The 12,911-nt window shown below is 43.6% G+C and overlaps 1 protein-coding gene across 3 annotated transcripts in view; it reads right to left on the bottom strand.

The window, feature by feature from the left end:
• prkar1b (protein kinase, cAMP-dependent, regulatory, type I, beta) overlaps positions 1-12,911 on the bottom strand; it is a 68,441-nt gene that overhangs the window by 2,176 nt on the left and 53,354 nt on the right. For all 3 annotated transcript variants that reach the window (XM_031312429.2, XM_031312431.2, XM_031312430.2), the window contains 3 exons: positions 9,892-9,952; positions 7,174-7,295; positions 154-235 (listed from right to left, as the gene is read on the bottom strand). In XM_031312429.2, coding sequence (XP_031168289.1) covers positions 154-235; positions 7,174-7,295; positions 9,892-9,952 — 265 coding nt within the window. The remainder of the gene's footprint in view (positions 1-153; positions 236-7,173; positions 7,296-9,891; positions 9,953-12,911) is intronic.

Genomic DNA, 12,911 nt, shown 5'->3' with positions numbered 1-12,911 from the left:
ATAATTCCACCTTTCCCATTGTCATACTGTATCACTTACAGTATCCTTCAGAATCCAGGATATGAAAAACTACTTATTGTTTTGACCCATAGCCTTTTGTGTGTGGTGCCAAACTGGGAAGGAAAAAGGCTTCATCGGCCCAGAGGCACTCACCAAAGTAGTCAGAGGGTCCGAGGCGGCCAACCTCCACGTACTCCTCGTTGTCAGACCTGCGCTGCAGAACAGAGGCTATTCCCTGGAGACAGAAAAGAAAAGAAGGAGAATTGGAGGAAAGAAAATAAAGACAAAGACAAGAGAAAGAACAGGAGAGGGAGAGAAATAAAAGGAGGAGGGGTTGGTGAAGAGGGGGAGAGATGGAGGAAAGGAGGGGGTGGGAAAGAAAAAGGAGGAGTTATTAAGCAAGAGGCTGAAAATCGCCAGGAGGATTAAACCGAGAAGAAATTCCTTTGCTTAATAAGAACACAGGTGCACAGGATTTAGCCCACTTTCCTGTGGGACGGACACCTGTTCTGTGGGACGCCTATGAGCAGGAACACAAAACACATACTCAGATATTCCAACGGGGTGTGTGATACAAATTCTAATTGGTTCTGCTTTTTTTCCTTCTTAGTGTAATAAAAAATGAACATCTAAACCTGTATAAGGCTGAACTGATTCCTCAGTGTCTCCATCACATAATCCCCTTCATAAGCATTCACCCACAACTCCCATATAGTGTCCCTAAATTACCCTAAAACACTAACACTTTCATGGACCCACCCAAAAACTTAGTATGCTCCGATAGCATGTCTCTGACCCACTGAGTCTGTTGTGCATTTGCAAACAGACACAACCAGGCAACGATAACAGACACAGATGGATTCAGAATGAAACACAAACCCGCACGCAAATGCACATACACACATACAGTGAGAAAATCAACAGCTGATGTCTGCTGGACAGACTGACTCGACCTCGCTACGCATATTACCATCGCTCGCTGGTGTGATTCATATAAAAAGGATAACGCAGGAAATTTGATTTCCGTTCACTCTGCCCAACAGATGATAACAGTTCATGCTGTGTACCTTGCAGCTGTTGACAAACTGTGTGTGTGAATGAGCACTGCGTATGAGTGTATGTGTGAGTGTGTGTGTGTGTGTGTGTGTGTGTGTGTGTGTGTGTGAGAGAGAGCGAGATGGAGCACAAGTTTGGCGTGCATATGTTTAGACAGAGGAGGAATACGTGTTTTTAATGTCGATGTCTAGACATTTGCATGTACTCAAGTTCAGCAGTAAATTGGTAGCAGGTAAGAAATCAGCAGGGGAACTTCCCAGCTTGTCTTGGACCGTGTGGTAAAACAGACTTGACCGTTCCAGCACTCTCTCACTGTCTCTAATCCTTCTCTGCACTCTCTGCTCCTTCTGCTGACCAGGCTAATAATGCCAAATATGAATATAATGAGCTTTAATGAGAACCCCAAAACTGCCAGCTCTTTACTGCAGGCACACAAAGGTGAGACTGTATTTCAGTGAAAGGGATATGTGTGTGATTTAGAGAGTTAGTGCTTGAAATGAAGTGTGGAGAAGTGGGGGATACTGTTCAAGTAAGTGGGGCATAGCGTGTGTAAGAGATGACCAAACCGTGTCCCGTAATGCCATGATCACCACACACGCGATATACAGCCGGGTGAATTTAGCTGTGGGGTGGGAAAGAGGGCAGTGATAATGTAGCTGAGCACGGCTGAATGTTAAGAGTGTTGAGGACAGACTGACATGTTCCCGTATGTCTTGTGTATGCTTCTGTAATTTTATTCCCTGCAAAACTTTATTTCTTTTCAGAGACAACTGCTGCGACTGTCCAGCAACTGTTTGGTGTAGATGACATCCTGAACTTTTCTATTTTTTGTTTTGGCTAGGCTATTCCCATTTACTGCTTTGGGTTTTCTAACTATTATTGACATTTAAAAAAAAATGTAGTATAGAAAATAAACTGCACCTCAAATCTGGCCTGTGGAAGTTTTCCACTGTGGGAAAATTTCTTGCAGCTACATCAGCTTTATTCTTTTACTTATGAGCATGCAGCAGCAGCAGCAGAGAAAAGGCTGGTGTTTCACAGTTTGCTTTTGTGGTGAACTAAAATGCTGCTATGCTGACCAGAGAGGCTTTTCATTGCGTACGGGATGGCATTTAAGCCACAATGTGAACACCACAGGAGGAAGTAGAGGGTTACTAGACTGCAAAAAATACAGTCTATATCACATTGAGAAAGCAATCTAGACACTTTTACCTCCATCGGACTGATTCAAAGACATGGGATAAATCAGCGTTCACCAAAATGCTACTCTTATTAGGGTGCCTTGGTGGCCTAGGGGTTAAAGTGCTGACCGGGTGTTGCAACGTCCCCAGGTTGCGTCTGACCGGGAACTTTGTTGTATGTCATACCCCATCTCTCTCTCCCCTCATTTCCTGTCATCTCTGTGTTGTGGGCTATCTAATAAGGCATAAAATAAAAGAATTATAAAAAAAAACATTCTACTCTTCTTAATATCACAAGGCAGGTGTCCATCCAAATGTATCACCAAATGTAATGATAATTTCCAGAAAATTGGCAAAAGAAAATGCTAATCAATATATGTTCCCATATACTACTCTTATGCAAATATTAGGAGATGAGCACATCGAGATAAAGAGCTTGTGGCGCTAATTCTCCAGTCCACACATACTGTATCTGATGTTTTTGGCATTTGACAGATAAGTCAGAACCATAATTGCTGAGTGAAGGTTATTCATAATGTGACCCAAGAAAGGAAATCTCCCATCCTGGGTAAACCCTGACGAACTTCCGGCAAATTTGAGATTTGCTCTGCAAGTCAGTCTGGCGAAGAGCCCATTCAAGCCCATTTCCAATGTCCCCGAAATCGAGGCACCAATCACAAACGCTGAGGCGGGCTTTACACCAATCACAACAGTTGAGGCGGGCTTTACGCGACGACGATAGCACAGCAACGGCGAGCAGCTTTTTGTTTACATTCAACATGACGGCTACCGAAGCGCAGCGCCACCTGGATCGTTGGTCTGATTGGTTGGACTATCCAATGCGCCCAGAGGCATTTGAGCGGCGTCCGTTGGTGACGCCCCTTTGGAAATGAACTGTCAATGAACCTTTCCCAGACCCACTCTCAGTTACAACTGAGAAGGGTCTGGTGTCAACCAGGCTAGAAATCCCCTAAAACTGTACCACTTTGTCTGCACCATCGCCCGAGTTTAATCTCACGTGTACTGCGGCTACCACTTTTATTGAACTTCATCCGGCTGCACCAAACATGCGTTTTGAGTGCAAAAGTGGTATAAAACAGATAGAGATGTGAATGGGGGAGAGAGTGAGGGGGATGGAGCATCGAAGCTTCTGTGTTTACAACTAGTTGATTCCTCTCCTTTCCATTCATGTCCAAACAAAGAAAGTGAGACAGTGCAGCACCGTCAAGTACAGTAGTTCATTCGTGACCAGGCCTCTCCCGGTGTGGTCCAGATAACCATTGTGTACTGTACCCCCCAGGGGCAGCGGTCTGGTCCACAGATATTTCTTTTATAAACATTGAATATCCTCCTCACCACGCTGCCAGACACAGGGTGCGAAGGACTGGAAACAACATAAGATAGCAGAGAAGAAAAGGCAAGAGAGAAAGGGAAGACCAACAGAAAGTATGAATGAATTAAGTCGCAGAGGGAAAAAAAAACAATGGTGTGAGCCAACTTAAAAAACAGAAATACTAAATGATCACTACTGTGTGGTATTGCTAGTCAGATAACACTACAGTCCTTCACCAAAATGCACATTCACATCCACTTGTACGCATACCTAAACACACATACCACACGCAGAGCGTAGCGAGTCGGCTCGTGGTGACATGTCAAAATGTAGCGTTTTGCATGTAGGAAGTAACAACCGTTGGTCCAACAACAGGCACACACAGAGAGGGAGAGAGAGAGAAAGAGAGAGAGAGAGAGAGAGAGAGAGAGAGAGGCTCAAGCAGAGATGGAAGAAGAAAGGTGATATCCTGAGTAGCCTGTTCCCGAGGCCACCCAGCACCAGCAGTGTCTGCACCTTCTCACTCAAACATCAACATATACACAAAGAGGCCTAAGGGCTACTGCGTTTTTACAAGAGAAAATTACTCAAAAAATAGTTTCACCCAATTAAGCCCTGTTTATCTTAATCTTTGTTCTTGTGACTGTATCCTTGCACTCAAAAATGTTTTCATTCATTAACTGCATTGATCTTCAGTCTATACAGTAACAGGTGATATATTGTAGACAACCCACAGAGGATATCTCTTCTGCGTGACCCACAGGGACCCTTTAGAGCCCCTCAGTGTGATTACTTTTGTGTAGGGTCAAAGGACAAACATGAGATGACACATTGAGTTGTTGGTTACATGTAGATTGATGACGGGAGGAGATGAGAGTGGATGCATCAGCAGAGAGGACGAAGAGCCCTGACCTGATTTTACTCAATTTTCATCCAGAGGCTAACAGGCATGTATGGGTCCGTATGATGGTGACTTTGTCCCACCTCTGCTGAAAAGTTACAAGTAAAGAAAGCATGTGCCCAAGAAGCAGCATATCCAACATGTTTTTTTGTCTTTTCAACACCATGTTTCAAAACTCTCAGCGATGTCTCTGATGATCAACAAGTTTCCTTATCCCTCTTTCCATATGCACCATTTTAGGTGGCAGTAGTAAAAGCATGGATGACAGGGTGCTGGGTTTGAGTGTATAAGCATGAGGGAGAAAGCGTGTGCATGTTGGGTGAGTCGGGGCAGAAGTCCTGAAGAAAGGAGGAAATGGAGGAAAGAGGAAGGTGAGGCTGAGTCTTCATGGCCCCCGGAATTCTTTGAAGACTTGTTTGTACAGTGTGAGAAAAAAAATGTAAACATGTCACTTTTCATTAGGGCTCCATTCCTCCCAGCAAGCAAAGAAAGTTATGTCTCTATACCTCCCTTTTGTTAATCCTGCCCATCAGCAGCATGCAATTAGTGACTGTGGGGTTTGTCTTTGGCTGATGCTCCAAAGCCGCAGAAACGACAAAAGAGTGAGAAGAGACAGAAAAAGAGGGAGGCGGGGGAGTGAGAATGAACAAGTTTTGAATGAACAAAGCACTGACATCTCAACCTGGTTTAATCAAAAGAAATAAATGAGTGCACATGAAGAAAAAGAAGAAAGGATGGCGAGTGAGGAAAGTCAAAAATTGTGTCGAGACTGATGGACAAAATCCTTCCCTCCCGCCTTACATGTGGTCCTTTTCAAACCAACCTCTTGCTCCCTATATGTCCCTCCCTGCCCTCTTTGACTCATCCTTCCTCTCTCTCTCGTCTCCCTCCCGGGAGGCTGGGTCCCCTGACCCCGTGTGAAAGTCAGCAACACACATTCCACCACAGTCCACCCTGCTCTGGGAAAGTTAGGCCATGCTGCACAAGAGACAGAGAGAGAGACTGAGGACGGACTGAGAGAGAGAGAGCTTAGAACAAAATGAAAGATAGACAGGAGAAAGGAAAAATGGATTAAAGAAAGAGACAAAAACTACTGTTGGGTAAGGCTCACAGTGTCTGGTGTGACACACTCACATACTGGACTGAGCCGCCTGCCGACGAAGACTCCATCCCCGTCTCTCCATCCTATAATCTCCCAGATTCCTCTGCATATTTTGGCTTTCTCCTCTCTGGGATGTACAAGTCTCAGTTTGATGAGTCTGGCATTGGTACGGTAACTGCTAAATTTGTGTCCTAAACCCCAACTGGGTTCATTTTCTGCATAGTCAAACTGCCTTTTAAAGGATGTCTGCAGCTTCAGGAGGCTTCAGTTGGAGGCTTCAAACTTGAACACTGGCTGGATAACGTGAGGTGAGCGTACAGTACGATACATACAGTGCAGTCTATAAATGTTTTGACTGGGATAACGTTTTTTTTGCATATTAGATTAAGACGGGTGCCAAATTTCAGCTTTAAAGCGATACTGCATTACTTTTGAAAGAAGAAATAAAAAGAAAAGAGGGCTTTTTACCTTTTTTACCTTCAGTCTGGTTTTCAGCAAGTAAAACACATGCTAAGTTAGATTTACTGCTGTTAATGTTTAAAAGGGCCAGTGCTTCACCTTTCACCCAACATGGATGTGATCACCATCAAAACTCCAGAGCTGAAAGCCAAAACTTTAAACTTATAATTGTTGAATTCCAAATTTAATGTGCTGAATTAGCACCAAAACTAAGGAAATATATTACTTTCCAAATACTTACAGACTGCAATGTATAACTTTGAAGAGAGGAATAACTAGGAGAGTGAAAGAATAAATGAAAGAAGGATGGAGAGAAACAGTGTTGTGCTGGAGGGGCACAGGTGGAGAGAGAGAACCTGAGCGAGCCAACACAGGGATAAGGAGTGATACATCACTCAACACCTTTGATAAAAATCCTCCGCTGGCTTAACTGCACCGAACCACTCCCATGCACTGTAACCAACGCACTGCTCCCTCTGACTATTGTTGGACATTAGATAGACAGAGCAACTGACAGAGAGACTAACCTTTAAGTAAGAAGAATGAGAGGGGAGAGTAGGAGGCAAGGACAAAATGACAGCAGATTGTGCCCCCACCTTCTCTAGACAGGGCCCTCCTGACTTGACCCTGGTGAAAGCTCTGTAAGTATGGAGTTAATCAAAAGTGTGTTAGGATGACAGGCAGGGGGCCCTTCATGAGGCTGCGCTAGGGGCCCCAGCTCCACAAAGCCTGCAGTGTGAGGGGGGCCGTTCTTCACACAGTAATCGTGGTTGTGTGGGCCGGAGCAGGGGAACACCACCGGTTAGTCTGTCTGCTGGTGGCAATAAACTGTTCCGACCTGAGCAAAGAGCCCACCAACGTCTCTGCATGATGACATGTACATCAATCTGGGTGCCCACCTGATGACACACACACGGTATTGGGCCACATTCTGTATGCCAACACGTACAGCTTACAGGAAATGTGACAGTAAAAGAAAGTTACCACACATTCTGACTTACTAGTGTTAGTACTACTTTTTCTACAAGACTTCGATTCTCACACACACACACACACACACACACACACACACACACACACACACACACACACACACACACACACACACACACACACACACAGGCCTTTCGACAGACCTTACCTCTGTAATAATGAAGAAGTCATCACCAGGCTCTCCCTGCACCACTATCTTCTCTCCATCCTCAAACTGAACAGGCTCCAGAGCATCGGCCACAGTCAGACGTTCCCACTTATCTAGAGACTCTGTGGATGGAAAACACACACAGATCAGTAAAACAATATGTTTATTACACTGATCAATGCAAGAGTAGATACACAAACATGCTCTATGTGTTTGAGTGTGTTCCATGGTCTGAGAGGATGTCTCTTGCTCAAGTCCAGTAAGCTGGTGGGAACGATAATTCCTGACTAAGGCTAATCCAGTCATTCATCAGGGACCATTACATCTCAGATCCCCCTGCCTCCTCCCTCATCTCATGGAGCCTCATGGAGCAAAAACACCTTAGAACTATCTCCTAAATCTGTAAGACCTCAGCTCTAATGATTCTGGGGTGTGTTGACAGAGAGCTGCCCTGTGTCTGACCATACAAAAACTGTAAAGTTTTATTCCAAACCCAGTCAGGTATCCCTGATAGTGATGCTCGCTCAAGGTAAACTGCCGTAGATAAGAGCATCTGCTTGGTGCTTGTTAAAGTGAATATGTACAGGATGTACTTACAGCATAAGCTTCAATCAAATAAATAGAAATTGTAGTACAAACCAAAGTGGGAGTAATGTTTGTTCAGTGGCTGGGATACATCTAAAAGGGTGGAAGATCTAATGCTGCTGGATTCAAACTGAATATTCCCCCTCTGTTATTGTAAAATGTAATTCAGTTACACTCCAGGGACAGGACTATAATTGTACGAGCATATAATAATAAAGTTAAGATTAAATTAATTTAAAGGAATTCAATATAACATTAAAACTATTAAGATATTTTTTTCAAAGCTCTAATACATTTTTAAAATTCCGTTAAATGTACAAGAAGAACATTGACCATTTGTGAACCAGTCCTGCCAAAACCTGTGATAGAATCTATCTTTTTCAGTTTTCGTTGATTCTGAGAGCCGGTGGCGACAGCTGTCTTTCCGATTGTCCACATTTACAGTGACGTGGTTAGCCCACGGGATATTTCTAGAAGCTGTTGGTATTCACACAGAACCCAAAAACACAGACGGTCACACATCTTTACTTGGAAAAATGTTCCAACCAGAGGAGTTTTGAGCAACTCTGAACTATTGATATTTATAGAAAAAGGACCCACTAATAACTAAATACATCCACATAGAAGATTCACCAAATGAGCTCATCCTTCTTTCACAATTCAGTGGCTCACTGTTGCCTAATCTTAACAGTCTATACATCTACATGTGGAATGTGACTTATCTGCAGTGAAAACACTCCTCATCTTTAGTTTTGTCTAGATAAAAGGATGAATCAGTGTTTTGATTTGACTAAGAGACGAGTTAGAGGCGTAACACTACAGCAGAATCTCTTTGTCTGAGACTGTTGTCTCCTGATGGGCTCAGTAACTGATCCCAGTGTATGTCTATTTGTGTGTGTGTGTGTGTGTGTGTGTGTGTGTGTGTGTGTGTGTGTGTGTGTGTGTGTGTGTGTGTGTGTAAATGTGTATGTTCTTAGGATTAACTAAGGTGAAGTCTGATCGGTTGGAGGTGTCCAGTGTCCCCTCCGGTGGGGCCGTGGTGTCTGCCGGCCCCAGATGAATGTCCTCTGTCTGGCTGCAAGTTAAAGGCAGCAGGTCCTATAGCAGTGATCTTTAACAGCTCGGCATGTAACGTGATACACAAATGTGCTGACTAAAGAACCTACATTTCACGCTTCGCAGAGCCTGCACCCACTTGGATCACCTTGCAACGCACATAGTACGCACCCAGGGAATTGGCCATTGGGATGTGTGACAAAGAACATGTTGTCCGTCCCCCCCCCCCTTCACTCATCGACATCAAGGGTTTGTACCCAATTTCGTGGCTATCTCAAAAATCAAAGACAAACAAAAACACTCCCGCCTCCTACCCCTCCTCCAATTCAAAGAGGTGGAGCGGAGAAGCGGAGCGACAGAAAGAGGAATGAAGAGAGGAAAAGCACTTCGAAGAGGGAGGCAGGCGTTTGAATACAAGCCTCAACAAGGCAGTCCAAAAGGGGGACGCAGAAGAAAGGAGGTGAATGAAAAGAGAGTGGATCTCACAGAGACGTTCTCCTAAGACCTGAATCAAGTGTATGTGTTTATTCAGCCAGCTAATAACTCTGTACAGGGGGCTTGGCCTTACTCTATACACCACACACACACACGATCAAGTGGAAGGGGATGAGATGTCAGTTCCAATTGCAACTCGTTTTGAAAGTCTGAATGAATCTCATTCGCCATTCCTCCAATGGCCTGAGTAGGCTGGTGTTGTCCAAATTCCAGTGGGTAAAGCGAGGCTTATCTTAACTCCCTATTCTTTAATTGTCCACACAGACTGGCTTTAGTATGAACAGTGCGAGAAGATTAGGACTGTACACACAGACCTTACTCAGCTATGGGCCTTGTGTGACAACGTGCACCTGTGTTTATGTGAGCTAATCTACAGTGTATGTTGCACTCGACAGATTTAACTGCCTACACTCTGGACTCTCTGACCTGGTGTTTAAAATGAATGTGAAACATGGCATTGTACACGACATGTGCAAACACGCTGTACACCACACTACCTTAGTAAATGCAGAAATAAACAGTAAAACCAACATATTCATTACGAGATAAGTTTTTAAACCGTACATATTCATACAGACTTACCAAGGATGGAGACCTTGCTGAGGAACTCTTCATACATCTTTCTCTTCCTCAGTGTGCTGCCCTGTAAGAGAAAAAGAGGAAAGACACTTGCCATTAGACACACTCTCTCTGTTTTGTATGTCAGTGCTCCACAATTATTGTAAAACATTATAAAAATTATAATTGTGATCATTCTGCAAAATATTGTGATCTTAATGTCTTGGTTTCAAGAAGAACTGATTTAAAAGTAGTAAAAAACAAAGGTCTCGCTCATACTGTCTTACGATAGTTCTAATCTTAACAGATTCAAATAATTAATATTTTGGAGAGACTAAGAAAGAGCCTTGAAAAAACGACATGTTTGTTGTCAGATAATTAAAATAGAGAGTGTAAATGGCAGACAATAATCCTTCTTGTTGGAACTAAAACTTGTTTTTCCCACTGATATTGAAAAGATTTTTTTCAGGAAAGAAAATTCTTTCCATTTATGTTGATGTCACGTTCATGTTTTGTCTGTGTAAGGTTTCTCTTTCTCTCTTTTTCACTTGAACTCAAAGTTTTCAATTTTACTGTAACTTTTATTTTGCCCAAATTGGTGCATGTTGCTCACTCACTGGTCACGTGTAATAAATGCACTTTAAATGACACAACTGTTTTTTGAGGCTAACAGTAGTGAGACATTACATTACAAACTATGGAACCATTCAAATTCAAATTGCAGCATGGGGTAATCTATCACTAAGTGTAGACGCAGTTCATGGGGTCATACTTCTGGAGGTGTGTATAACTTGTGTGGTAATGTTCATCGCATGTGTGTGTGTGTGTCTGTGTGTGTGGCCCACCCCACCCACCAGGCATGGGGACTTTCCCCTCTCTGCCTCTGCCATGAACATCAGGTGCTTCCTGACAAGTCTAGACCCAGAGGACCTCTTCCCTAACTGCATTTCTTCTTTTTCCTCTCCTTCATTGCACAGAACCACTTGGAGAGAGCGGGAACATAAAGAGAAACAGAGAGAGGGTGAGGAGAGACGATCTTGTCCGCCCTGTGTCTGTCTCTGCATATGGGAATGATATATTGAGGCTTGGGGTGTCTTTAGTGCATAAGTGCCTGAGTCCCGCTGCTGCCTCTAATTTCATATAATTTCACATTTTGTCTTAAAAGGGGAGAAAATGTTCCCAAGTGAGCCAACGTCAAGCTCAAAATCGTAAACAACTTGATTAAAGGAATTCTAGCCTGCATCGCCTCCCTCCTGGATAAATGATTTGTGTGTGTGTGTGTGTGTGTGTGTGTGTGTGTGTGTGTGCGTGTGTGTGTGCGTGTGCGTGTGTGTGTGTGCATGCGTGCGGAGCGTGCAGTCTGTTTTAGGTTCTGCCACTTATGTTTCGTTGCTGTCTCTGCAGAGACGAAACTTCATGCTCATTAAGCAAGCAAATACAAACACTCACACATGTATACTCTACCTCTAACACACTCACATGCACCCACAAACACACACACACACACACACACACACACACACACACACACACTCACTCACTCACACACATGCACCTTCCACAAAAATGTTGAGTTGGTATCTTGATTTCATAGCCTCCCCATAGAGCTCCTCAAACAGGCTTGCTGAGCTTAAAGGCTTACCATGCGTATACAACATTACATTACACAGCAGGACTGATTTATGCGGCTGGTGTGGGAAGGGCTGGGTGGGCCAACATAGGGGTTGACCGGGGTGGATGGAATGAAAATGATACTTTTCTAAATTTCTGATTCTAAAATTTAATCATTTATTTTGTTGGTGCACATTTTCTCTTTGCATTCTTTTTATCTGTCCTTAACCTTATCCTTCCATCTACTTGAGAGGGCCTGAGCACATGTTTCATGTACAAAACTCCCCAACTCCTGTTGGCCATAATGTGTTCGCTCCTCCCGTGGTTAAGGATGAACCAGCCTCTGTGTCTGCTCGCTGTCTTTGAGATTCATCAAAGAGTTGAGGTGTGGAGCGAAGCCAGACTAAACCAACCGTACCTAACGCCCCATCCCCATCACCTTCATCTCTGTCCAATGCGCAACATGCACCCGCCCAAACATTCCTCCTCATTTCTTGGTATCATTTCTCCTCGTCTCCTTTCGTCTTGTGTTCTGTTTGTTGACAGTGGTCTGTCAGTTAATGGCTTTGTCTGTAGCTGTGCCTGTATAAATACTAAGATGACAACAGGTGGGTATTGTATGACTGGCAGCAACACAATGAAGAGAGTGTGTTAATCACAGGGAATGGTATTACATTGTTTACTAAATGCACTCCTGCACAAGGAGGAGAGGAGGAGGTGGGGGCAGGGGGGGTAAGGTAGTTTTGAAAAGCCGCTTTGGCTCAGATAACATGACAAAATAACTTGACATGTTCATATTGTTATCAGCATGCTCAGTGGTTGAAACTGCTTCAAGACCAGTTTTTTTCATTTTTGCCATTGGGTGGAGATATAAGGTCCAGGGTTAAGGGCGAATTATCTACATGGGATGTCTTCAAGGGCACATGCAAACATGTACATGCTATAAAATAGGGCTGGAATTAACTATTATTTTCATTATCAATTAATGGATGAATTTATTAGTTTATGAAATAATTCAAATAACTGTGAAAATGACCCTAAGAGGTTCTGAGATGAGGTTCTTCAAATGTCTTGTTTTGTACAACTAACAGTCCATAATGATATAAAAGACAGAAAAGCAGGCATTTGAAAAGCTGGGAACCAGAGAGAATTTGCTTGATAGAAAAACAGAAAAGATTATGGTGGAAGGAGAATGGTGGAGATCCAGCAGTGAAGCTGTAGTGCAAACAATGAAAGTGATGGTAGCTGCAGCACACCTTCCCAAGCTACTGACTAACAAGCTGCAGATACTCAAGCAATCAGCAAAACTTTACTGGGAAACACACACACACACACACACACACACACACACACACACACACACACACACACACACACACACACACACACACACACACACACTTAGACACTCAATGCTCATTGTGTTGGCTTAG

This window comes from Sander lucioperca, chromosome 21 (assembly GCF_008315115.2).
Source record: "Sander lucioperca isolate FBNREF2018 chromosome 21, SLUC_FBN_1.2, whole genome shotgun sequence".
NCBI classification, from domain to species: Eukaryota; Metazoa; Chordata; class Actinopteri; order Perciformes; family Percidae; genus Sander; species Sander lucioperca.
The sequence above is the reverse complement of the archived record's forward strand: the minus strand, read 5'-3'. Positions and strand labels throughout refer to the sequence as shown.